General features: G+C 41.1%; 1 protein-coding gene across 1 annotated transcript; it reads right to left on the reverse strand.

Moving 5' to 3' along the window:
• Window positions 1-19,519: 19,519 nt before the first annotated feature.
• On the reverse strand, window positions 19,520-24,447 carry LOC148040172 (polyphenol oxidase I, chloroplastic-like). Its single transcript, XM_087666127.1, has 3 exons — window positions 23,505-24,447; window positions 20,493-20,830; window positions 19,520-20,415 (listed from the first exon to the last, which is right to left on the reverse strand). The coding sequence occupies exons 1-3, from the start codon at window positions 24,296-24,298 to the stop codon at window positions 19,880-19,882; spliced, it is 1,668 nt and encodes a 555-aa protein (XP_087522253.1). The 5' UTR covers window positions 24,299-24,447; the 3' UTR covers window positions 19,520-19,879.
• Between the last annotated feature and the right edge of the window lie 301 nt (window positions 24,448-24,748).

Genomic DNA, 24,748 nt, shown 5'->3' on the forward strand with positions numbered 1-24,748 from the left:
TGCGGACGGCTGAGAAAAAGTCGGAGTGAGTGGAGTAGACGTCCCCATAGGTGTGACAAATCTCGGAGGTGATGCAACTCTAGCAGAATGACGAGATGGAGACACCGTGTCCATGCCTCCACAACAACCACCTAATCCACACTCTTTGGAACCGCCATGAGAGTGAGGAGTAGCACATGTATCCCGAGCCGACCATGGGCTCACTGTATCCGAATCTCTATAGCATTTTCATGCATCACTCCCTCCGTTTAGCCCAAGTCTGGACCGTCAACCTCGTCTGCTCGAAACTGAAGCATCAGATCATGTCGAAGTAGATCTAATAGAGTGGCCTGAGGGTGACCGAGACAGCTCCTGGTCTGCCATGTCTCTGAATCTCGCCATCTGATCTAGAGACATGTACGTGAAGATCTCCTGCAGCTTCTCGTCACTCATCCCTCGACTCATCCTGATGATCTAAATATCCACAAAGGTCACCTACACAAACAAAAAATGATGTTAGCATAATCAATTTAAATCATACAAAGCACGGTAATATAATCTTTAAAAAATGATCTTACTTAAAATGCATATCTTATGTACCCTTATAAGGGATTTGTCAACGAATTGAGTAGGTGGATGCTCTAGGTATGATATATCGTATGGTCCCATGTCGATATCCTGACACAACTCGACATACACTAGAAGGTCGATAGACATGTCACCACAAAAGGATGAGTCCACCTCGTTCTCAAAGAATTCTTTGACTCCTGTATTTCCATCATTGTTACCTGATGCTAGCTCCTCTACATGCTCCAAGATTTTGGTGGCCTCCACCCCTTGCAATATCAACCCCTCTATTTGCATATTGTCCTCATCTATGCTCAGAACATCGCTTTGATCATATACTCTCGCACTTCGAGGAGCTGAAGGTATAACATACCACCATTGAGGTTGTCGAGGGTTTGGATAGAAGATTACCTGTTCACAATCACGTACAAGAGAGATTTAACTATTGTGATATGTATCATGTCGTAATACAATTAAAAAATAAATGAGTTTATGCACCTGTTCACAATGGGCCAGCAATACAAAGGTGTCGTGCAAATCCATCTATTTTTTTTTCGAAATCTATTTCGAGAAATCTAGATGGACCTCGTCGAACTGTTGCTCCAGCTCCTTCAAGTATCACTTTGAACCACTGCACATCGAATAGTATCATGGAGAAGCTACGGTAATCCACCGTAACAATTTTTTATAAGTTCCCAAAATACTCCATCTCATCTATAACCGTGTTTGGATCCATTGCTCGTCGTCGGCTCTCTTGCTCAAACCTTGCTATGATACCACAATCTATTGTGGAGAGCATTTTATTAATACGCTCCACGTGGAAATGCCGTCCGTGCAACCATGTTGCACTATATATTTTGTACTATACATTGAAACACGCAATTAGTTGTCGCATATAAAATATAGATAAGAAAAATCCTAAACATGTCATCACCTTTCGACTACATCCCCTCAAGAATTCCCACCCCTCGATTGAGACCTCCCCCCCTCGCGAGACGCTGCGATCAAAGCTCAATGCAACCATCGCATTGACATAAACCACAACATCTTCTCCATGCCCTCGGGATATCGAATTGGTCGATGGCACATACTACGTCAAAATTCAGATCGTGCTTCCTCTCGATCTTTCCTAGCTTGCTGGTACCTAGCGAGCCACGTTTCCATAGAGGCATGGTGCAACATACAAAAGCGATTCACTTTCTCCTCCATTATAGCATCCATTCTTTGTTCTACCCCATTTCCAACCACCACATCTCCGATCAATCTATCATCGTCCTTTAGCAACCATAGCATATTGTTGTCTGAATCCACCGTTGGTAGCCATTGTGAAATATGCACTAGCGCCTCAGACACCAACCAACCTTTAGCCATGCTACCTCATTGTCATACAAAGCCTTTCAGGGTTTTCATGAAGTGCTCCAAGAATAACATCCATCGCATATGGACAGGTCCAGTAATCTCCACTTCATCTACAAGGTGCACAAGAAGGTGGATTTGTATCGTGAGCATGCTGGTAGGAATGTATTTCTCAAAGAGACAGACCGTCTCCACTGCTCCCCGCCTTGGGGATTCAATAGAGGACATCTTAATTTCCTTCTGTGAGATCCATTGTACTAAAGTCGACAACCTGTAAATTGCCCCGTGTATTTTAGGAATAAGGCATCTTGCAATTGCGATCGGTAGTATAAACTGCCATAAATGAGAAAGCATTATGAACAATGACTACACTCCAAATAGCAGAATACGCAAGCCACTTACAATCCATTCGTAGTACAAACCTAACATATATTATGCCAATCATGAGATTTTATCCCTGATAATTGGTCGTCTTTAGAAAACGCAGACTTGAGAGAATGCATCATATTCGTTGGCTTATCTATTTTCTTCACAATGCACTCTTCTTTAGTGAATAAAACCCAAGGAGCACGAGGTAGTTGCAAGCGACCATCAACACTCGACTACGGCCAAAGGGCCTCCATCTTACCTATCTCTTTCAAATCCATTCGTGCCCCTAAAGTGTCTCTCTTTCCTGTGATGTGGTCCCATAGCAAGCTACCCACGTTCTTGAAAATATACATGCGATCCAACAAGTGGTTGATCTATAAGTGGGTCCAATATGGCAACTCATAGAAAACTGAGAACTGTCGCATTCCGTTTGCATGTGACTCCGTGTAGACCATTTTCAGCTCGTGCCAGCTTTGGGCATTCATACGTGTTGGAGGTTGTCCAAGAAAACTTTCCCTGAGTTTATGACCTTCTGGCAAGAAAGCGGCATAGCCTTGATATACCATCTTCTTCATGATTTGTGACCTTCGGGAGTCTAACTGTGGCCTGCACAATGAACATGCATGATAACCTGAGGTAACCAGACCTGTCCCAACACCTCTATCTAGTGAATACAAACTTGAACAAACTTTGATAGATATTACCAATGAGAATGGAAGTCTACTTACTTGAGCACTCTCCGAATCCCTGAAAGTCATGCATCGTCCACATGAGAATGGCTCAAATATTGACGGCGGACCGTCGACCATCACACTTGCTCATATCTTGCACGGTGACCCCCTCCTCCCACAAAATCTTAAGCTCATCGACTAATAAATGAAGATACACACCCATATTTTTGACTTTGTAGCGGCCGGGAATGAGTAAGCTAAAGATGAGATGTCCTTTCTTCATAGAAAGCCATGGAGAGATATTATAGTTGACAAGGACTATAGGCCACACCCTATAAGAAGTTGAGCGCAGACCGAATGGGTTCACACCATCCATTGCAAGACCGAGCCGAAGATTCCTTGGCTCTCGAAAAAAGCATGGGAAGGTAGAGTCAATGTGGCTCCATGCGCGTGAATCCGCTAATATTCGTTGAACTCCATCTGTGGACCTATTTTGTGCATGCCACGTTGTCAAGCTCACAATGCTGGACATACGAAATATGTGGTTTGTGCGAGGGATAAGCGGAAAGTGCCTAAGAACTTCTTGAGGGATGGTTTGCCCTTGCAAGTCCTATTGATACCTATGAGAACCACTCTTTGGACATGTCTCCATAGTCTCGAATTCTCCTCGAAACAATATGCAATCATTGATACGTGCATGGATGTTGTTGTAGTCCATGCCAAGCTTTCGTAAAACATGTCGTGCATCATCACGAGACTCAAGCATGGTATTTGCAAGTGGTAATATATGATACTTTAGTAACCTGAAAAAAATCATAAAACACCTTAAAAAAGCACAAATGTTTTTAATGATAGTGCCGAAAAGAAATCAACAAAGTATACGTACAAGGTACTTGATCAACTTGGTCACACTCGTATCACTCCACCTGTATTTTTCTTGCACACTTAGGAGTGCAAGTAGCGTCTTCAGGCAAGATACTCGGCACCCATCATATAATGGTATGGATGCTTCCTCTCTAAGCGGATCAAAAGTCTCGACATCCATGGAAATCAATGCATCGATCATTGCCTCCATCTCAGGCTCCAAGATTGTAGGTAAGTCTTGAAGGCTGCCTGTCTCCTCTGGTATTGATGGTATAGATTGGGTAGTACCTTCCAAGTGGTGGATTGGCTCAGGCACTCCATCCATCGTACACCCATGAACTCTTCTAATTGGCTGCAAAGGGTGCACTCCTCCTTGGGACGAGACGTCACCTCCCTGGATAGAAAATTTGCCAGCCACACCCAATCTTTTTGTATATGGTATTCAATGAGCTTGCGAATATAATGCATGATTGATATAAACGTTTCTTACCGTTTGCTCAAAATCTAAGATCACCTGATCAATTATCTCAGATTGAAACTTGCCAAAGCATCGTATGTGTTCTATAGACAATTGACGTTTTCGTCTAATTACCAGCTTACATTGAGAGCAAGGACATGGGACACGTTGATTAAGATACACCTCATGATCTCGAACATCATGACCTTCATCATTTTCCATTTTGTCTATGTTATAACAAACAATTTGTTTTTGTTATCATTCTTTTTTTCTTTCTTAAATTGTTTGAGAAGGGATTTCTTCTCTTGTAACTCAACAAAAATTAAAGTATGTAAAGTCTCCACCCACCCACAATTTAATGTATGTCAGAGTGCTTCCCGTCTCGTGGTATTGCACTGGACCTCACCGGACCTTGCCACCACTCTCTCTTTGTTTTTTATCCATTCATTCTCTCCTCTCCTTCCAGCTCTCTCTCTCTTTTTCTCTTTCTTTATTATGTTGTATGTTTATTGCCTCTCTCTCATTCCTTCTTCCTTTTTCTCTTCCTCCCCCTCTCTCATTCCCTTTAATAAAACATATCTCTCTCTCTACTACCAATGTCCTTTAACAAAAAATCTCTCTCTCTCACTACCACTACCACTACCACTACAATAAACAAGAAAAGAAGAAAAAACAACAACAACAACAACTACTACTACTACTATTACTATAACAACAACAAACAAGAAAAGAAGAAAAAACTACTACTACTACCACTACTACAACAACAACAAACAAGAAAACTAAACAACAATAAACAAGAAAAGAAAAAAAACTATTACAACAACAACAACAACAACAAAAACAACAAACAAGAAAACCACTACTACTACTATAACCACGACTACGATGTCTACGACTACGTCTACGACTACAACTACGACGATGTCTACGATTACGACTACGTCTACGACTACAACTACGACGATGTCTACGATTACGACTACGACTACAACTATGACAAGCCACTACCACTACCACTACCACTACCACTATAAAACAAGAAAAGAAAGGGGGGGGAGGGAGGGAACTACTACTACAATAACAATAAAAAAGAAAAAAAGAAAAAAATACTACTACTACTACTACTACTACTAAAAACAAGAAAACTAAACAAAAATAAACAAGAAAAAAAAAACTACTACTACTACAACAAACAAGAAAACTACTATTACTACTACTAGTACTAGTACTAGAATCACAACTACGATGACTACGACCATGACAACGACCACCAAAACAACTCTCTCTCTCTACCACTACCACTATCACTACCACTACCACTACCACTACCACTACCACTACCACTACCACTACCACTACCACTACCATTACCACTACAATAAACAAGAATAGAAGAAAAATCAATAACAACAACAACTACTATAATAACAATAATAATGACAAACAAATAAGAAAAGAGGAAAAAACTACTACTACTACCACTACTACAATAACAACAAAGAAGAAAACCAAAAAACAATAAAAAAGAAAAGAAAAAGGAAAAAAAAACAACAACAACAAACAAGAAAACCACCACTACTACTACAACTACAACCACAACTACGATGACTATGACTACGACTACGACTACCACAACAACAAACCACTACCACTACAATAAACAAGAAAAGAAGAAAAAACAATAACAACAACAACAACTACTACTACTACAATAACAACAAACAAGAAAAGAAGAAAAAATAACAACAACAACAACAAACAAGAAAAGTAAACAATAATAAACAAGAAAAGAAAAAACAATACTACTACTACAACAACAACAAACAAGAAAACTACTATTACTACTACTAGTACTACTACTACAATTACGATTACAACGACTACGACCACGACTACGACTACCACAACAACAATAAAGTAGAAGAGAAAAAATTAAACAACAACTACTACTGTCACTACCATTACCACTACTTACTATTACGACTACCACAACAACAACAAACAAGAAAATAAGAAATTAAACAACAACTACCACTACCGCTACCGCTACCACCACTACTACTACTACGATAACCACAAAAATAACAAACAAGAAAATAAGAAATTAAACAACAACTACCGCTACTGCTACAGCTACCACTACCACTACCACAATTACGACTACCACAACAACAACAAACAAGAAAATAAGAAATTAAACAACAACTACCACTACCGCTACCGCTACCACCACTACTACTACTACGATAACCACAAAAATAACAAACAAGAAAATAAGAAATTAAACAACAACTACCGCTACTGCTACAGCTACCACTACCACTACCACTACCACTAACACTACCACTACCACTACCACAACAACAACAAACAATAAAAAAAGAAAAGAAGATCAAATAAAACAACAAAACACCATATTGGAGAATATGCAAATTTTCCATAAGTTTAGGACACGTGGTCAAATCTTTGGATTTGTCATAACTTGAACACTATAACTCCAAATTGAGTGCTCTATAGCTCAATAGATTCCATTTTTCAAGCGCTTTCCAATGATAGGTCACATCATATGGTTTTGAGAAACTTATGGGCATGTTATGTTAGATATGATCAATGCCCCACCCTCATTAGGTGCTACCAATGATCCATGGTGCTCAAAGTTGTAAGGCCCCCATTATGAGGAGAAGCTAAATGCGAGCCCGGACATTGGTTGAGTCTTGACTTGTATATCAGATGAGGTCAATGTGACCTGATGGCAAAAAGGTGACTGTTGTGGGTCTAATCTTTGGGTTAGACTGAGTGGTTAAGCTGGTAGCAACTCGAGGCGCATTGCATCGAGTTGCGGGGTAAGGGAGTTAAAAGGGGCCCCTATTGTGGGATTTGGGGGCCGCAGAAGCAGCCCCTGGGGGTCCGGGGACAGCGCCCCCAGCCCGATGGTAAAGGGAATATTCCCTGGAATATTCCTTGGCTGACTAGTGGAGGCTCATATGGAAGGTTAGTCAGAGGCCGACCTAACGACCTTCGTGGGCTATAAAAGGTAAACCCCTTCACAGCCATCGATCATTCATCTTTCACCCAGTCAGAGTTGTTGTTCCAGCTAGCCTTAAGCTCTTCACCTATCTTCTGTCTAGATCGCCATCTAAGCTTCACACAGTGGAAGCGCATGGGTGGATAGAGCCATCTTTGTATCAGTTACTTGGAGCTAAAGAATTTACTGATTCACTTCTTATCTGTTGTGTACTCTCTATCTCTTTCTCAGATTCTGTTCGGTGCACCGTGCAATATTTTACATGTTATCTGGGTGCCACCTTTTTAGTATTCAAAAAATGGGAATCGGGAGATTCCCAAATTCACTAATGTGTTACAGCAACAATAACAACAATAACTCTTTCTTTCTTTTCCTATTATGTTTAATGTTTTCTCCCTCTCTCTCTCGTTCCTTCTTTCATTTTCTCTCTTCCTCTCTCTCTCTCTCTCTCATTTCCTCTCCCTCCCTCTCCCTCTCTCTCTCTTTTCTCTTTCCCTATTATCTTTAATGTTTTTTCCCTCTCTCTGTGATTCCTTCTTTCATTTTCTCTCTTGCTCTCCCTCTCTCATTTCCTCTCCCTCTCTCAATACACATGATTTTTAACAAAAATAAGTAAAAGAAAAAGAGAAAACACAAAAACAAAGCAAGAAGGAACAATGCACTCACCATAAAGGCTCGAGGATGGATTCGGTAGCTCCTCTTCGCGACGGCGGCTCCTCCTCATCCTTCGTACAATTTCTCCTCTTCTTTGCGAATGGCAACTGTCGCGGCGGTGAGAAGATTTCCTTCTCCCTCTTTCTCTCTTTCTCTCTTTCTCTCCCTCTCCCTCTCAAATGCAAGATGGAGTTCGCTGTCCCTTTCGCTCTCCCTTTCACTCTCTCTTTTGTGTACTCGCACAAAATAACGCACTCCAGTTTCAGCCTGCATTTGTTTCATCTAAGCACTGTTGCTATTTGCGTCGCAAATAGTGGCGCCGCTATTTTGCATTAGAAAGTGCCGTTGCTATGCCTCCATATCCTTGTAATGTTATTATGCATTCTCTATTTAATAAATTCATGTCAATAAATTAATGAATCACTTTTCTTTAAGTGTTGATGATGATCTAGCATGGCCACAAGATCATTTAGAGACCAGTATTCCTAGTGCATTCATGTCAATAAATTAATGAATCACTTTTCTTTAAGTGTTAATGATGGTCTAGCATGGCCATGAGACCATTTAGAGACCAGTATTCCTAGTGCATTACTTAATGGGATGATCAAAGCATTGTGATGGGGATATTTGGTACAAGTAGTACAAGTTATGAAGGGGGAAAAAAGTGTCTGCCAAGTGTAAGAGTATACACAAGAACCAAGGAGTTACACATAAATAAAGATGGATTGAGTTCTAAGGAAAGGAAGTGCATTAGCATTGTGTATATATATTTACGTGTGCATCTAGGGATCCCTAGGAATTTTTACTTGTGTGTGATGAGCATTGCATTCATTTGGGGTCATCCTCTCCCCTACAAGTCAAGGTTTAAGGTTTTTTCTTTCATTAAGAAAGATGAGAGAGGGAATTCTCTCACTAAGAAAGACAATCTATAGATTGTGGGAGAGAAGGAAGGAGTCTCACTTGTAGCTTTCTTGCTTGCACAATGGGGGAATACACACAAGGGTGGAGGCTGAAAATAGTTTTCCTCTTCTTAGTTGTGTAAGCCAAAAGAACTCTCATACAAAGAAATAGAAGAACCCTATATATGGGTCTCAAACCAAACTCAACTAACTAAGGTGGCATACTAACTTAGCCATGAACTAGAGTAGATAAGGATAGCTATCATATAGCTATTATTCATGGGCAGTGTACCAACCGCGTCTGCAACTGACAAGTCAGTGATATAAATACACAACGGTCACCCTAGCGTATCACGAGTGGAGCTCGATATCTCAACAGACTAGAGACGTGATTCTCTAGAAGTGAGGAGAGAAGTGATTTTTTTTTTCTGAGGTCTAAAATGGCACAAGCTTTTGTGTGAAATTCAATCTTAAGGTTGAGGCCCAATGCAATCTAATGAACTCTCCTTATCTATGACTCAAGATGGTTGCATGGACCACAAGTTGAGTACAATTTAAAAAGCTATTTTTTGGAAAATCCATTTTTAAAATATCTCACAATAGAAAAACGATCTCTAAAAACAGGCCACGTGGGCTATCCAAACAACGCACAAGAAGATATCTCAAAATTAGTGCTATAGAGTGGAACAACCACATCTTGCATAAAGATCAACTCAACTCTCTCTCCAAGAAGAGAAGCTCTTGAAATCTTATAAAAGAGGAGGCTCTCCTTGGGTGTAAGAGAGAGGTGGAAGGAAGCATCACTTTGCATGTGTCCAAGAGGAGAACAGAATGTGCAAGTACTGCGAAAGCCCTACTTGTGGGAGCTTTCGCTCAACCGCCAAGATCCACGGACTGCTTACTGTTTCAAGCATTCCAAGCCGAGCACTAATGGCTACCTCTCACATAGCCGACGTGCCATTCATATCTACGGGTGTAGTGAGCTTACCTCCATGCCGTTCGAGTTACCTCCTTTCCCGCGCACTCTGGTAGCTCCATGATCCAAGTGTAAGCTTCAAGCAAGCTCCATCCTTAAGCTCCACGCTCCAAGCTCCATCACCACAAGCAAGAGAAGAGAAGGGAAGAGGAAAGAAGAAGAGAGGAGAAGATGGAGAGCTTCTACACCCCACGGTCCCTCACCCTCACACACTCACTCCCTCACACTCTCACACTCCCTGTCTCAAGCACTAGCTCAAGCAAGCAAGAACAAGAAGAAGAAGAAGAAGAGAGCCACTTTTTGCCATACACAAGAATGAGCTTCTCATTCACTTTTCAACTTTATATACAAAACCCTAAATCCCTTTTTGGGCGGTTCTCCCATTTTCCCCTTTTTTACATGGCCGGCCGTAGCCTAGGCTCTTTTTCCCATTGTCCTTCTATCTTCCTAGCTTCCTTTTCCCTGCCCGTCTACATTTACAAATTGCACGGGTGAGAGCCCGGCGCTCCTTGAATTAAACCATGATGCGCTTGCGCTCTTTTACAAAAGTTTTGACTTGTGCTTTTCCTTGTGCGCCTTTGTCTTCCGTTTCTCTTTGCCTTGGCCTTTGTCTTTGTCTTCTGTTTTAGCTTTCCAGATTTTTCACCGCTTGGCACTTTTTTACAAGATTTCAGGGTGCGCCTTTGTATTTTAAAATGTACATTTTCCCTTTTGCATTTGCCTTGGACTTTTTAAGGTTTCCCTTGTGCTTTTGGCATTTTCTCCTCTTCTTTCTTCAGTCGGGCTACCTTTTTTTCGCCTTTGCCCTACGTCTTTTTTATTTCATTTTCCTTTTCTTCGTGTTGGGGTTAACACTACTGAAATCAAGTGCTGCGGAAGCTCTATTGAAATCAAGTTCCAAGAGGAGAAGAGAAGGTGCAAGTGCTGCGGAAGCTCTGCTAAAATGAAGCGCCAAGAGGAGAGCCCTACACATATTGTGTAGGAGAGAAGAAGACTCAAGAAGGATCAAAATGTGCCAACTTCCAAGTTGTGCAAGTGTTAGCCCGTTGTATACCATGCAAGGAACCGTGATCCTATTTCCAAGATCTACAAGTAAGAACTGTCTTATGTGTAACGGAGGAGCTTGCTCCTTGTCAATAACATAACTCCACAAGGGGAGGGACTAGCCCATCTTCCAGTCCCTAGTGTGTTGCAAATTTCTCTACCTCTCTCTCTACATCTTTCTTTTCTCTTATCTATTCTCCCTCTGTGCCAACATAATATTCGCCATATATATTTTAAGTATATAAGAAAGTCGAGCGTGTATCTCGGATTCTATAACAATGGTATTAGAGCACGTCTCTTTGCTTTTCTCAAAGTAAAGGCAATCCTTGCAAGAAGAAGGTAAAGATGACAACTGATAAAGCACCTATAAGTGAGCAATTATAGGCTCAATTGACAGAGTATCGTAGCTTGTTGAAGATTCCTGAAGTACGTCAATTGATTGAAAGCTTAAGGAAAAGGGAAGAAGCTACTAATGAACGACCAAATCCTCCAAAAGATGGTGATACTGGAGGAAATACCATTGTACCAATTGATGGTGAAGATGCAAAGCATCCAATTGCTAAGAAGCTTCCTAGAAGGAAGAAGGATTCTCGGGTCAAGAAGAGTAAAAAGACCTCACCTTGAGTGGGGTGGATAAGAAGGGAGTAATCTCCCTCAGTAACCAACTACTCCCCTGATTACTCAAGTTCCTCCTCCTCCTCCTCCTCATCTTCTACTTTCTACTCTCTTGTTTCTAAGTCTTGTGCAATCCGCAAACGGACAAAGAGGGACCATAAGAGGAGCAAGCTTAAGAAGACTAAGACTTTCAAGTCTGGTGATAAGGACATAAAGTTTGACTCTTACTCGGTAAGAGAGATCCTGCTAAGGCATTAACCTTTGTCAAGAAATTTGAAGTTACTTTTTCTAAGGGTAATTTCTTAGAAAAGTTCAAGCTAAGGCATGCAGGCATGCACTTGAAAGACACCACTAGCAATTGGTGGTTGACTCTCATTTTGGAGGGAGAAAACCTATGACTTGGGAAAAGTTCAAGAAGAATTTTTATGCTTAGTTCTTGTTTCTTGATTTTGAGAATGATGTCAAGAAGGAGTGGGATTGGCTAGGCCAAAAAGAGCATGAAAAGGTCACTAGTTATGTGGACAAGTTTTGGTCTACTTTTCTCAAGGTTACTCCTTTCATGGAGATCAGCGATAAAGAGAAGAAAAGGAAGTTTGAAGCTGGCCTACTCCCTCATTTACACAGAACCATGAAGGTGTATACACATGAAACCTTATCTTGCATGATGGAGTCTGCCATTATAGCTGAAAGTTTGCATATACCTGGTACATCTCGAAAGTTGAAGATGAGTTCTTATAGAGCTAGATAAGAGTAGCTCTATGATCAACCAAGAGACAGGACTAATTGGAGAAGACCTACCTTTACCCATGACCAATATTCAAAGCCAGAGGGTAACAAGAAGAAGTGCAAGTATCTCTCACCCTCTGAGATACAAAAGTATAAAGTGGAAGAAAGGTGGTCTCTTTGTGGTGAGTTAGGGCATATGAAGCCTGATTGTCCTCACAAAAGGAAGGAAGCAAATGTGGTTAAAGATCCTCCTTCTCCATCCTCAAATCTTGTTCCGGATGTGCAAGCTAACACTCATTCAAATGAGCAGAAAAGACAACTCTTAAAGGGTTGGGGGACACTCAACAATCAACGAGTTTTGATACTCTTTGATCCAAGGTCCAGAGATAATTTAGTGTCAGTAGATACTGTTGAAAGGCTACAAATTCCACTGGATCGATTGAGAATACCAATTGGATCAGGTTCGGCATTTGAAGGACTTACAACCAATTCTACTCCTACTCAAGGGAAGTTGAATCTTAGAATTGGGGATTACCGCGACCAATAATCTTTTCTACTTGCCCCCATAAGTAACTATGATGTTATCTTAGGCATGCCTTGGCATTACAAGATTAGACCTCTTCTTAATTTTGTTAAGAAGACCATTTCAATTCAAGGGTCGGAATATAGTATGCATTGTTGGTGCTGGAGATTGGACTATGCCAATGGTTAGGCATGTTAGTATTTCTAAAGAAATGAAGAAAGCTATTTCTACGTACATGATTTTTGTGAGAGAGTCAAAAGAAACTAATGATTCAAGGGCACTTGGTGTCTCTAATGAACACAAATTACCAACTAATGCTTCTAAGTCTTAGACTTTAAAAGAACCCCTCTCTTTAATCGATGAAGCTAGACATGATTTTGTTAAACAATATGAAGATTGTTTTAGTGATTCACTCCTAGGAGAGTTACCTCCTAAGCGCCCGGAAGATCACACAATTGATCTTATCCCAGGCAGCTCACCACCTAACCAACCGCCTTATCAAGTAAGTGCAAGTCAGCAAGAGGAGATCCTGACACAAGTAAATGAATTGTTAGAAAAAGGGTTAGTTCAACCTATCTCTTCTGCATACTACTCTCTAGTCTTACTTGTTCAAAAGAAAGACGGTTCTTTCAGTATGTACACAGACTATAGATCTTTGACCAAGATCACAATCAAGAATCTTTTTCCTATCCCAAGGATGGATGATATCTTGGATAAGTTGCAAGGGGCTAGTAACTTTAGTGGCATTGGTCTCAAGAGCGGCTATCACCAGATACGGATAGCACCTGAAGATGTTCATAAGATAGCTTTTTGTATGACATTTGGACTATACAAGTTCTTAGTCATGCCATTTGATTCAACTAATGCACCCGCCACATTCAATAGAATGATGGAGAGAATTTTCAGACCTCACTCAAAGTTCACAAGTGTCTTCTTTGATGACATTCTAATATTTTCACGGTTTGAAAAAGAGCATAGAAAACATATATCTATTGTTTTTCAAGAGCTTCACAAGCATAGATTACATGTCAATGCTAAGAAGAGTGAATTTTTCCTTTCGAAAATTCATTATTTAGGCAATATTGTTTCTCAAAATTTGGTGAGAATGGATCTTGAGAACATTCAAGCCATTGTTGAATGGTCTACACCTACTTCTGTACATGAAGTTAGAAGTTGCTTGGGCCTATGTTCATACTATAGGAGGTTCATACAAGGTTTTGCGTGTGTTGTATCTCCTCTACATGACCTTACTAAGAAGCGAATGCCTTTTTGTTAGGGATCAAGGCAACTACAAGCCTTTGAAAGAATTAAGTTTCTTGTGACTCAAGAACTAGTTCTCATAATTCCGGATCTTCAAAAACCTTTTGAAGTTCACTACGATACTTCTGGGGATTGCATTGGAGCTGTGCTTAACCAAGAGCATCATGCAATAGCATTTGAGAGCCGACGCCTCAAGGACCATGAGCCACATGCTCCAGTATATGAGAAAGAGCTTATGGTGGTGGTGCATGCTCTTCAAGTATGGAAACACTATTTACTTGGTGCATTTTTTTTATTAAAACAGATCACCAAAGTTTAAGATACTTCCTCACTCAGAAGAAGCTCTCATAGAAACAGATGCGTTGGGAAAATTTCTATCTATGTTTCATTTTCAAATCCTTCACACATCTAGAACTAAGAATGTGATAGCAGATGCTCTATCATGGCGACCTTGAGTGAATGCAATCACAACTATTTACCATAACGAGTTCATGGATTTACCCAAAATACATGCAACTGATTTGGACTTCTCAACCATATGGGATTAGCTTAACTCAGGTCAGTCAATTACACCTTACTCGATTCGAGATGGTTATTTGTATCATCATCAAGCAATTTTTGTAGCATTAGCATTGCGACACAAGGTAATGGATGAAGCACATGCATCTCCATATGTTGGACATAGGGGTATTCTACCCACTACTCAAGCATTGGAAAGATATTTCTTTTGGCCCACTCTTAGAGTTGACATTGAAAGATATGTCCGCGAGTGCAAGATATGCCAAAAAGTAAAGTATGATAGGCATAAACCACCTGGTCTCCTGAAGCCATTACCTATTCCCAATGAGCCTTGGGAAAGTATAGCCATGGAGCTTTCTCGCACATAAGCAGGTAATGATACAATTTGGACTATCATTGATAGATTCAGTAAGAAAACTCACTTGATACTTGTGCAAAAGATAATCAAAGCTGATCATATGGCTAAGCTATATATTGCTCATATTTTCAAGCATCATGGCATACCTAAGTCCATTATAAGTGATCGAGATCCCTGCATGACCAACCTCTTTTGGCAAGCTCTCTTCGAGAACCTTGGGACAAAGTTAAAATTTTTATCCTCTTATCATCCTCAAACGAATGGGCAGAGTGAAAGTGCTAATTTTACTGTTTTGGACCTTTTGAAATCCTATGTCTCTGATAATCAAAGAGAATGGGAAAAGTATTTGCCATTCGTAGAGTTTGCATACAATAATACGGTACACTCTAGTATTGGTAAGGCACCCTTCGAGATAAGCTATGGTAAGCCTCATTTACCACCCATTCTTCTTACGAAGGATAAGATCTTTGCAGCAGATGAGTTTGTTAGAGACATTAATACAACTTTTACTCAAGTAAAAGCTACTATCCAGAGGACACAAGAGAAGCATAAGCGCGAAGTAGATAAGCATCGTCGTAAGTTAGATCTCAAGTTGGGACAGTATGTTCTTCTTAAGTTTGAGAAGGCTTACTTGAAGAAGCAGAAAGGTCAAAAGGGCAAAGTGGTTAAGCTTTCTAATCGCTATTATGGCCCTTTCAAGATCACAAATAAAACACAATATTAGTGAGTTTGGGAATCTCTCAATTCCCATTTTTTGAATACTAAAAAAGTGGCACCCGGATAACATCCCATAAGTTTCTCAAAACCATATGATGTGACCTATCATTGGAAAGTGCTTGAAAAATGAAATCTATTAAGCTATAGAGCACTCAATTTGGAGTTATAGTATTCAAGTTATGACAAATCGAAAGATTTGACTACGTGTCCCAAACTTATGGAAAATTCTCATATTCCCCAATATGATGTTATAAGATAAACGATATGACTTTTTGTTTGAATATACCAAGTCATTGGAACATTCATAATTCTTTCCATATAAATTTGCGACATCCCTATATTGGAGAAACTCCAATGGAACCAATCAAGGAAGATTTACCTGATATAGAAGAAACAGAAGAGTTCCTTGTGCTTGAAAGAATTTTACACCGTCAAGATAATACTCTAAGGTTAGGTAAGGTATTACGGAAGTATCTGGTTAAGTTTAAGAATTATCCCCCATTGGACACTTAGTTTATGACTGAGAGAGGACTACAAGACTTTCCAGATCTTCTTAAGGACTATGTATCCCCTCTATAGTTGAGGTTGACTGCTTAGAAGCCAAAGGAATGTCACTAAATTAATTGCTTATTACGCATTCTCTATTTAATAAATTCATGTCAATAAATTAATGACTCCTTTTTCTTTAAGTGTTGATGATGATCTAGCATGGCCATGAGACCATTTAGAGACAAGTATTCCTAGTGCATTCATGTCAATAAATTAATGACTCGCTTTTCTTTAAGTGTTGATGATGATCTAGCATGGCCATGAGACCATTTAGAGACCAGTATTACTAGTGCATCACTTAATGGGGTGATCAGAGCACTATGACGAGGATATCTGGTACAAGCAGTACAAGTTATGAAGGGGGAAAGAAGTGTCTGCTAAGTGTACGAGTGTACACAAGAACCAAGGAATTACATATAAATGAAGATGGATTGAGTTCTAAGAAGAGGAAGTGCATTAGCATTGTGTATATGTATTTATCTGTGCATCCAGTGATGCCTGGGAATGTTTACTTGTGTGTAATGAGCATTGCATTCATTTGGGGTCATCCTCTCCCCTACAAGTCAAGGTTTAAGGTATTTTCTTTCATTAAGAAAGACGAGAGAGGGAATTCTCTCACTCAGAAAGACGAGAGACATGATCCTCTGGAAGTGAGGAGAGAAGTGATTTTCTCTTTCAAAGGTCTAAAATGACACAGATTTTGTGTGGAATTCAATCTTCAGGTTGAGACCCAAGGCAATCTAATGAACTCTCCTTATCTATGACTCAAGGTGGTTGCATGGACCACAAGTTAAGAGTACAGTTTAAAAAGCTATTTTTTGAAAAATCCATTTTTAAAATATCTCGCAATAGAGAAACGATCTCTAAAAATGGGCTGCTAGGGTTATCAGAAACAGCGAGATCTACAACTTTTATGTTGGACGTTTTTTCATCCAAACAACACACAAAGAGATATCTCGTGATTAGTGCTGCAGAGTGAAACAACCACATCTTGCATGAATATCAACTCAACTCTCTCTCCAAGAAGAGAAGCTCTTGAAAGCCTATAAAAGAGGAGGCTCTCCTTGGGTGTAAGAGAGAGGTGGAAGAAAGCATCACTTTGTATGTATCCAAGAGGAGAAGAGAAGGTGCAAGTGCTACGGAAGCTTTGCTGAAATCAAGTTCCAAGAGGAGAAGAGAAGGTGCAAGTGCTCCGAAAGCTCTGCTGAAATGAAGCGCCAAGAGGAGAGCCTTACATATATTGTGTAGAAGAGAAGGATACTCAAGAAGGATTAAAAGGTACCAACTTCCAAGTTGTGCAAGTGTTAGCCTGTTGTATACCTTGCAAGCAACCGTGATCTTGTTTTCAAGATCTACAAGTAAGAACTGGCTTATGTGTAACAGAGAAGCTTGCTTCTTGTGAATAATATAACTCCACAAGGGGGGGGACTGGCCCATCTTCTAGTCCCTAGTGTGTTGCCAATTTCTCTACCTCCCTCTCTAGATATTTCTTTTCTCTCTTCTATTCTCCCTCTGTGCCAACATAATATTCCCCATATATATTTTAAATATATAAGAAAGTCGAGTGTGTATCTCAGATTCTATAACACTAAGTGTGGTTTAGCTACCCATGGACTCTTTGATGGTTTAATTATTCCTTTTTTTAGCATTTCTTTCACTGCTTCATTTATTATTTAGACTTCCCATGGTGATCTTATTCTCATTGCCATTTTCATTCGAAGTATTGAATATGTGGGTATTTTGAAATATATCATTGCATTTATTGCCATTGCTTGTCTGTATTTAATAAAATCATTGAAAACTTGTTCAACAAACTCCGGATGTCTTCTAGCCTTTGTTAGTTTGGCACTTCACACATTTGAACCTCTTGAAAATGTAGAGTGTGTGGAAGTGTGATGAATGGTATGGGTGTTGAATTGAGTAGTTTTATGACTTCTTCCCTAAAATTTAATATGGCTTGATGTTGCCTAAGCCAATCACAACCTAACGTGATAGGAAACAACTAATGTGATAGTATATATGTTGGATGATAGTGTTTGGTTTGCTAATAGTAAGGGTATTATTGATTGTGTGAGTGTGTGAGATATAGATATTGTGTATCACCAAAGAGTACTAATATGGGATGTGCTTCTTAGGTCTAGAGTTTTAATTGATGCTAAGGTTTTCCTAATTAAGGTAAATGATGCTCTTGAATCTAGCAATGTAGTAGTTGTGGCCATCCCTATGCTAGCTATAATTAGTGCCTCTAATATGTTTTCATTGTCTACACTTGAGGCTTGAACCCGTGAATGGCTTTGCCTCAGTAGCAGTAGCCACTTACTCAAATGTCTTTCTACACATTTGCTAATGTGGTTGCAACATCTTTAGTTAATTGTACATTTTGCACTTGTGATTGTTTAGCCTTCAATCTATTGGAATATTTCTTGACATGACCATATTTATTGCAATAAAAACATTTAGACCTTTCTTGTGAAGCATGAATTGGTAGTGACCTCTTGTGATCTACTAGTGAGTTTTGGACATCTATGTCCATTGGAGTAGGGCCTTCCATGGCTACCTTTGTCTTTCCTCTTATATTTGCTACATCAACATCCTCTATAATTGCTTCTTTGATCCTTTCAACTATGTATATGACTTCATGTAATGTTTGAGGTCATTGATCTTGTGCCTATCTTGTTATGTCAGGACGTTGGCATGGCCACAAGAAGAATAATTTCATTGATTTTGACATGGTCAGGTTAGCCCCCCTCGTGATTATTTGGTATCTCTTTAATTGTTTTAGTGTTGATAGTGTGATGTTTTGATTTGCAAAATGTCTTACTAATGTTTGTTTTAACATTGTCGAGTTTGTTTTGATGCATTGAGATTGCTATATATACCATGTTGTAGCCAATCCTTCAAGAAGAGTGTGAATATCATTTGTTTTTTGCTCATCCATTCACTTATGATATTTGGCCACATTATCGAAATGATCAAGCCAAGAGATTACATCTTCTAATTGTAATGCTGTGAATGATTGTGGATAGACTCTTGGATTTGATATATCTAGTTTGTGTTGTTGCTCTTGCTCCAAGAAAGCTAACAGCATATGATTAGTGGTATTCATTTGACGGAGCATAGAACTTACAACATGCATCATTTGTTTGATGTATTCAGAGGTTTCTAGTTAGTAGTACATAAGTTCATCATTATGCAATGAGTGTGAACCGACTAGATTGAGTGTGAATCACTACATCATCTCCACCCATTTGTAGCACCCTAATTGATTAGACTGAAGATGAGAGAGAGAGAGAGAGAGAGAGAGAGAGAGAGAGAGAGAGAGAGAGAGAGAGAGAGCACTTAGAACTCACACTCCTAGTTCAAAAATATCGTTATTATCTTTCCCTTTTCCCTTTACATAACATTAGTGTTTCTTGATATTACTTAACCTTAGTTAAGTTGTTCTACATCCTTACAATATGTCTCCAATTATAATGCATTATTTGTATACTTACAATGCCCACGTGCATAGTGTTTATTATTTGTCACTCGACATTCATAAATATGCATACATCCAAACCATTTTACAGTTTTTGTACATTGCTATGAGAATTTTGTTGGCCTGTTATCCGATAATTCCTTCATTATTAGAAGCCTTTGAAGTCTACCCTCTACTTGTAATAATTTGTAGTTTTCCATCCAATTCATTGCATCTAGCACATCTAAAAGAGAAAGAAAATAGAACTCTTTTAATGTGGCAAGCGCTTGCTTATTCGTAAATGATCTCCATCCCCCTCATTTTAACGTCGACATTAGAGTAGCGGGTCTGCGTCTTGACGACAACGGTGATGACAACAAGGGAGTCATTCTGGATGCCGATGCGTCTGAGGTTATCACCAATTTCGAGCCGGACATTGGTAAACAGGCGCCTGTGATCGAACCGAGGCACCACATTGAAGCTGCCGACGAACTCTGCACCGGAGATGGGAGTGTTGCGGTCGGCATCGGGCAAGTTGAGGAAGACAAGCAGCTGCACGAAACGGTCTCTAACGAGCTCCACGCCTTGTATGACTAGCACTTCGTCAAGCTGTGATTGGTTCTGATGATTGTTCGCATGAGGGAGCCTTACGAGGGCAGTGAGCCTCCGACCTAGATCAATGGTTTGGGTATTGTCTGTCGACGCTGGACCAACCTCCTGCACGCCCATGGCTGCGGCAAGGGAAGCTAAGTTGCCAGTTGAGGAAGGCTGAGGATTGAAGTCAAGCCACAGGTCATCGCCTGCGCTTACGTGCTGGTAAGTGATACCTAAAAGTGGACAAATTAAATTCCCATTTATAATACCTTCCACTAATTCCCATTATAATTCCCATGTTCTTGCGTACCTAGCTTCCGAGTGTCCAATGCGTCCCGGACCGTCACAAGCACCAGCCGGGCCTCCTCGTCGTAGAACACAAACTGGGCATCCAGGAAGTCGGGGTCACTCGGAGGCTGGCGGGTGCCGCCCGGGATGGAGCGCCACACCTCCCACAGCCGATCCACGTTACTGTGGTGCGCGTAGAAGATGGGGTCGCGGGCTGCCGTGCTGAAGGCCCCCATGTCCTGCACGAGCTCCAGGTTGGGGTCTCCCGTCCAGAAATGCACGGCATTGTGTATCCCGTTCTCGATGTGCCCGCCCAAGGGGGCGTTTATGACGGTGAAGTTGGAGTCGTCCGTGCCGGTCCTACATTGAACGTTATAACAAAATAAGTTAACAAAATCACTAAGTCCAGATCTCTTTAAGTACTATTAATTAAGGCCGGAGGCATATAAGAAGCAAGGCATGTACTCTGTTGCAAGCAAATACATAACTAAGTGAAGGCCCGATATACGTTGATGGCTATGGATAGATGTCCGTCCATATGGGCCCTACCAAGTGCATGTACTTGTGAAAATTAGGATTCCTCAATTTGACGTTGCCCCAGCCGCTAGTTGCCAGTTGGCAACAGATCCTTACCGATGCAGACTGGAAGTCCAGAGGTACGAGGGAAGGCGACTATGCTCTTAGCAAGAGTGTTTGGCTTTCGCCATTTGCCTACAATCCATCCCAAGCTCCGATTCATAGAGACGCCAAGATAGCTAGAAGATTGCAATCTCTCTCTCATGCAATCTTCATCACATTCGTACTACATCACATGAAGGAGGACTGGCCAACGTCGCTAGTGAGGAAGGATGATTCGGTCTTAAAGGACCTCAGTAGCGCAGTAGGGAAGCAGCTCATCTATTGCAAGACTCTTCGTGATCTGCAATCCCCCCTCTCTAGCTATCATTTTGAACCTACTAAGGAAGTGGAGAAACGAGTGCCGAATGGCGAAGGCCTATACTTGGAAGAGAGAGTAAAAAGAGTTTGGGGCTTCACGCCCTCCTACACGTCGAATGTGACGAGGTGGCATCTAACACTGAAGAAAATTCCCTTACGAGCTCATAGTGCAAAGAAGACCATGGTATTCCCCTTTTGCCCCTTTAGTGATACAGTTGAGGAGATAGAGATGCATTTGTCTCCTAGTCTAGAGAACAATCAAGAGATAGTAGAAGAATGCCAATTTGATTGATAATTTCAGTATTGTGGTAGCCCTTTTTTATGATCACTCTGCTTTAGATGATAGTAGTTCGAAGCTTATCAATCTAATGTCAGCAAAGTGACAATTAGGTTTATATGGAATAGGAAAAATAACTTCATTCTTGGTAACAGTGATGCCACCAAACCAATGATTTACTAGGGCAGCGAAGGCTTGAGTGCTTAGCCATGCTAAGGGCCTTAAGAACCAAGCATTGGATCTGCAAGTTGTTTCACAAGAAACTGAGTGATATGGCTTAGGTGCCTTGTTGCATTAGTTTCATGCTGAAATTATTTACATATTTTATTAGTATAACACACATTACAAAAAAGGGCATGTACTTGTAAGTAACATTGACTTGCCTTCACCAAGGACCCTTCCTTTTTCCAACATTTCCAAATAAAGTATAAAGTAAATCCATTATTTTGTTGCACTTAAGCACATGTATAATACTAGTGTGTTTGATTACCATGTTGGGGCCACACACTCAAATGTTAAGGCCAACACTACTAAGGAGGTTCACATGAGTTGCAAACGCCATTCTCAATTAAGCAGGATTGAATATGGATCTCTAGACTTGCTATGCTTTATATTCACATTTGAATATTTTTGTGCCTATTCAGTTAACTATGCATAATTTTTAATGATGGGTGAAAAGATGGGACCTCAAGATGTGTAGTTTTGAAGGCTGACAAATTGTAAACTTACTAGAAGCAATGATCTATCAAAGGCTACTAATAGTTTCTGAAAAGCATAGCGGAGGACTCATTGACTTTAATGAGCCAATTTGAGGGCCCTCTAGAATGGAGATTCAAGTAGGTTGCATGAATATTTTCAACAAATGCAGTTGTGCATGGAAAGATATATATCCTCATTTACTCAACGCATTTTCCTCGAGACAGCTGAACATTTTAGCTCATGTGAAGTTGCTCTCACATCCTTTTTCTTTTTAAGAACCTTTTAAAATTTGAAGTTGAGTTATCAATCAACTAGTTGGACTGAGAAGAGCATGGTAGCCCCATTTTGGAAACTATCTATGGATCGCATTTGTAGGAGCATTGAAAATTCATGGGTCTTTCAACTTTTCACACTTGATGTGTATGTTCTTTATTTTGAAGCAAAGTTGCTTTGTACCTAATATCCAATGGGTATTGGAGTCTTGCAAAATGGGAACACATTTGCCTTTCATCTAAAAGTTTGTTAATTCAAATCCAACATTGAGAAGTGGTTTATTGAAAGGCCATGCCTTGAGTGATGAGGTGATGGTGGTCCTTTTTTCTTCTTATACAAACTTTTTGAACAAATTAGCGTTAGGCACGCTACAAGGCCTCTTAACATCGGTCAAAAGGGAATAAACTAGTTTATTAACCAAACTTGTTTCTCTAACATGAGCACTATTTTTCCTTCTTCTGACTTTGTCATCTAATGGAAAGTTGAAGAACTAAGCCAATGTATGCGACATCAAATGCAAATGGGCTAACATGAGCGCTATTTTTCCTTCTTGTAACTTTGTCGTCTAATGGAAAGTTGAAGAAGTAAGCCAATGTATGCGACATCAAATGCAAATGGGCTAACGAAACCGGTCTATGGGCAGAGCGCTCCAAGAAAGCCAACGTGTGCGAAGACCCTGCCCAACACACCGCCTAGATTTTACCTTGTCCAAGTCAAGTCTCTACTCGGCTCAAACAAAGGACCCTGGCCTCATCTAAATGAGTTGACACTTAACTAGGAGCAATTCCTTCCTCCACGAGGCATGTGAGCTCATGCACGGTTCTGAAAGGAGTACTAAATAATTCGTACCTATAGGCTCCCCCGACGAAAAGAGTCGGTGTGTACGCCGTCACCACAGCCTGGTACATCGCATTGAGATTCTCCTGCACGATGAGCGAGTTGTTGGTGGTGTTAGAGAGGGCGTTGAGCCGGACGAGAGCCGGTGGCGCATTGACCGGATTGCGCCTGGGGTCGTAGAGGGAGGAAGAAGTGTCGAGAGCGAACATGGCGGGCATTACGTTGGCGCCTGCGCCGGTGAGCTGGTTATCCCAGTTCCAGAACACGAGGGAGAAGTCCGGGTCCCCGACGAGGCTCCCTAGGATGCGCTCGTGGAAGTAGAGGTACCAGCGGTGCCATGCCAGGAACAGCCACGAGAAGTGCACATCGATGGTGACATTGTTGCTGGCGCCAGGCTGCTTGTAGGCGCCGTTGCAGAAGGCGCAGTGGATGTTGGCCTGGGCGGCCAGGCTGCGGGGGTCGTCCGCGGGCAGGGCCCGCATCAGCTCGTACGCCTTTCTGTACCTGGCCACGTCGGCCTCGCTGGCGGTGTGGGCGGGCCTCCGGACGCGACGCGCGCCGTTATTTGATTGGCCGGCGAAGCTGAAGTCGACCACGCGGCCATTGGACGGCAGCGGCAGGCAGCAGTTGAAGAAAAGCGTCACGGCCGGTCCTGCCACGGAGCTGTCCTTCGCCATCTGGCATTGTCTCAGGTCTGGGGCGCGGATAGGGGCTGCCGAAGCGAGCTGGCCACCCATATTCCCATTATTCACCGCTACTACTATCATTAGAAGAACTACAGCCAGGGCACTATATTGTATCATCATGAATAGCCGTGATTGGCGGTAGAGCTACTGTACTATCGCTCGTAAAGAGACTTATCGGAAGCGATTGATCTACGCTAATAACTCAACTAGCAAGCGGGCGGGCGCGAGAGAGACAGAGAGAGAGGCCGTCTCCCTGTGCGTGTAAGTGTGTATAATTAAACCTAGTTGGCAACCATACACAAAGACTTGATATATACACACAGTCGACGCAGTCCTGCCCCCGTCCAGGCGAATGACGCTCTACCCATATGATTGCGGCCCCGCCTGGCTGAAGGCTAGTCACTATCAGCTGCTGCTACATGAGCTCTTATATTCATACGCGTGTTGCACATCGTATGCATTCGTTTTCTGAGGAAAAACGACGCATCGTCCACCCGCAGCCCCACCCGTTCACTGTTTATATTATCACCTCACTCATTTGTGGACACCTTAGCGGGTGAGCCAATTAAT

The sequence above is a fragment of the Lygodium microphyllum genome, chromosome 2 (assembly GCF_053477565.2).
Source record: "Lygodium microphyllum isolate KBCC chromosome 2, Lygodium_microphyllum_v1.1.10, whole genome shotgun sequence".
NCBI lineage: Eukaryota > Viridiplantae > Streptophyta > Polypodiopsida > Schizaeales > Lygodiaceae > Lygodium > Lygodium microphyllum.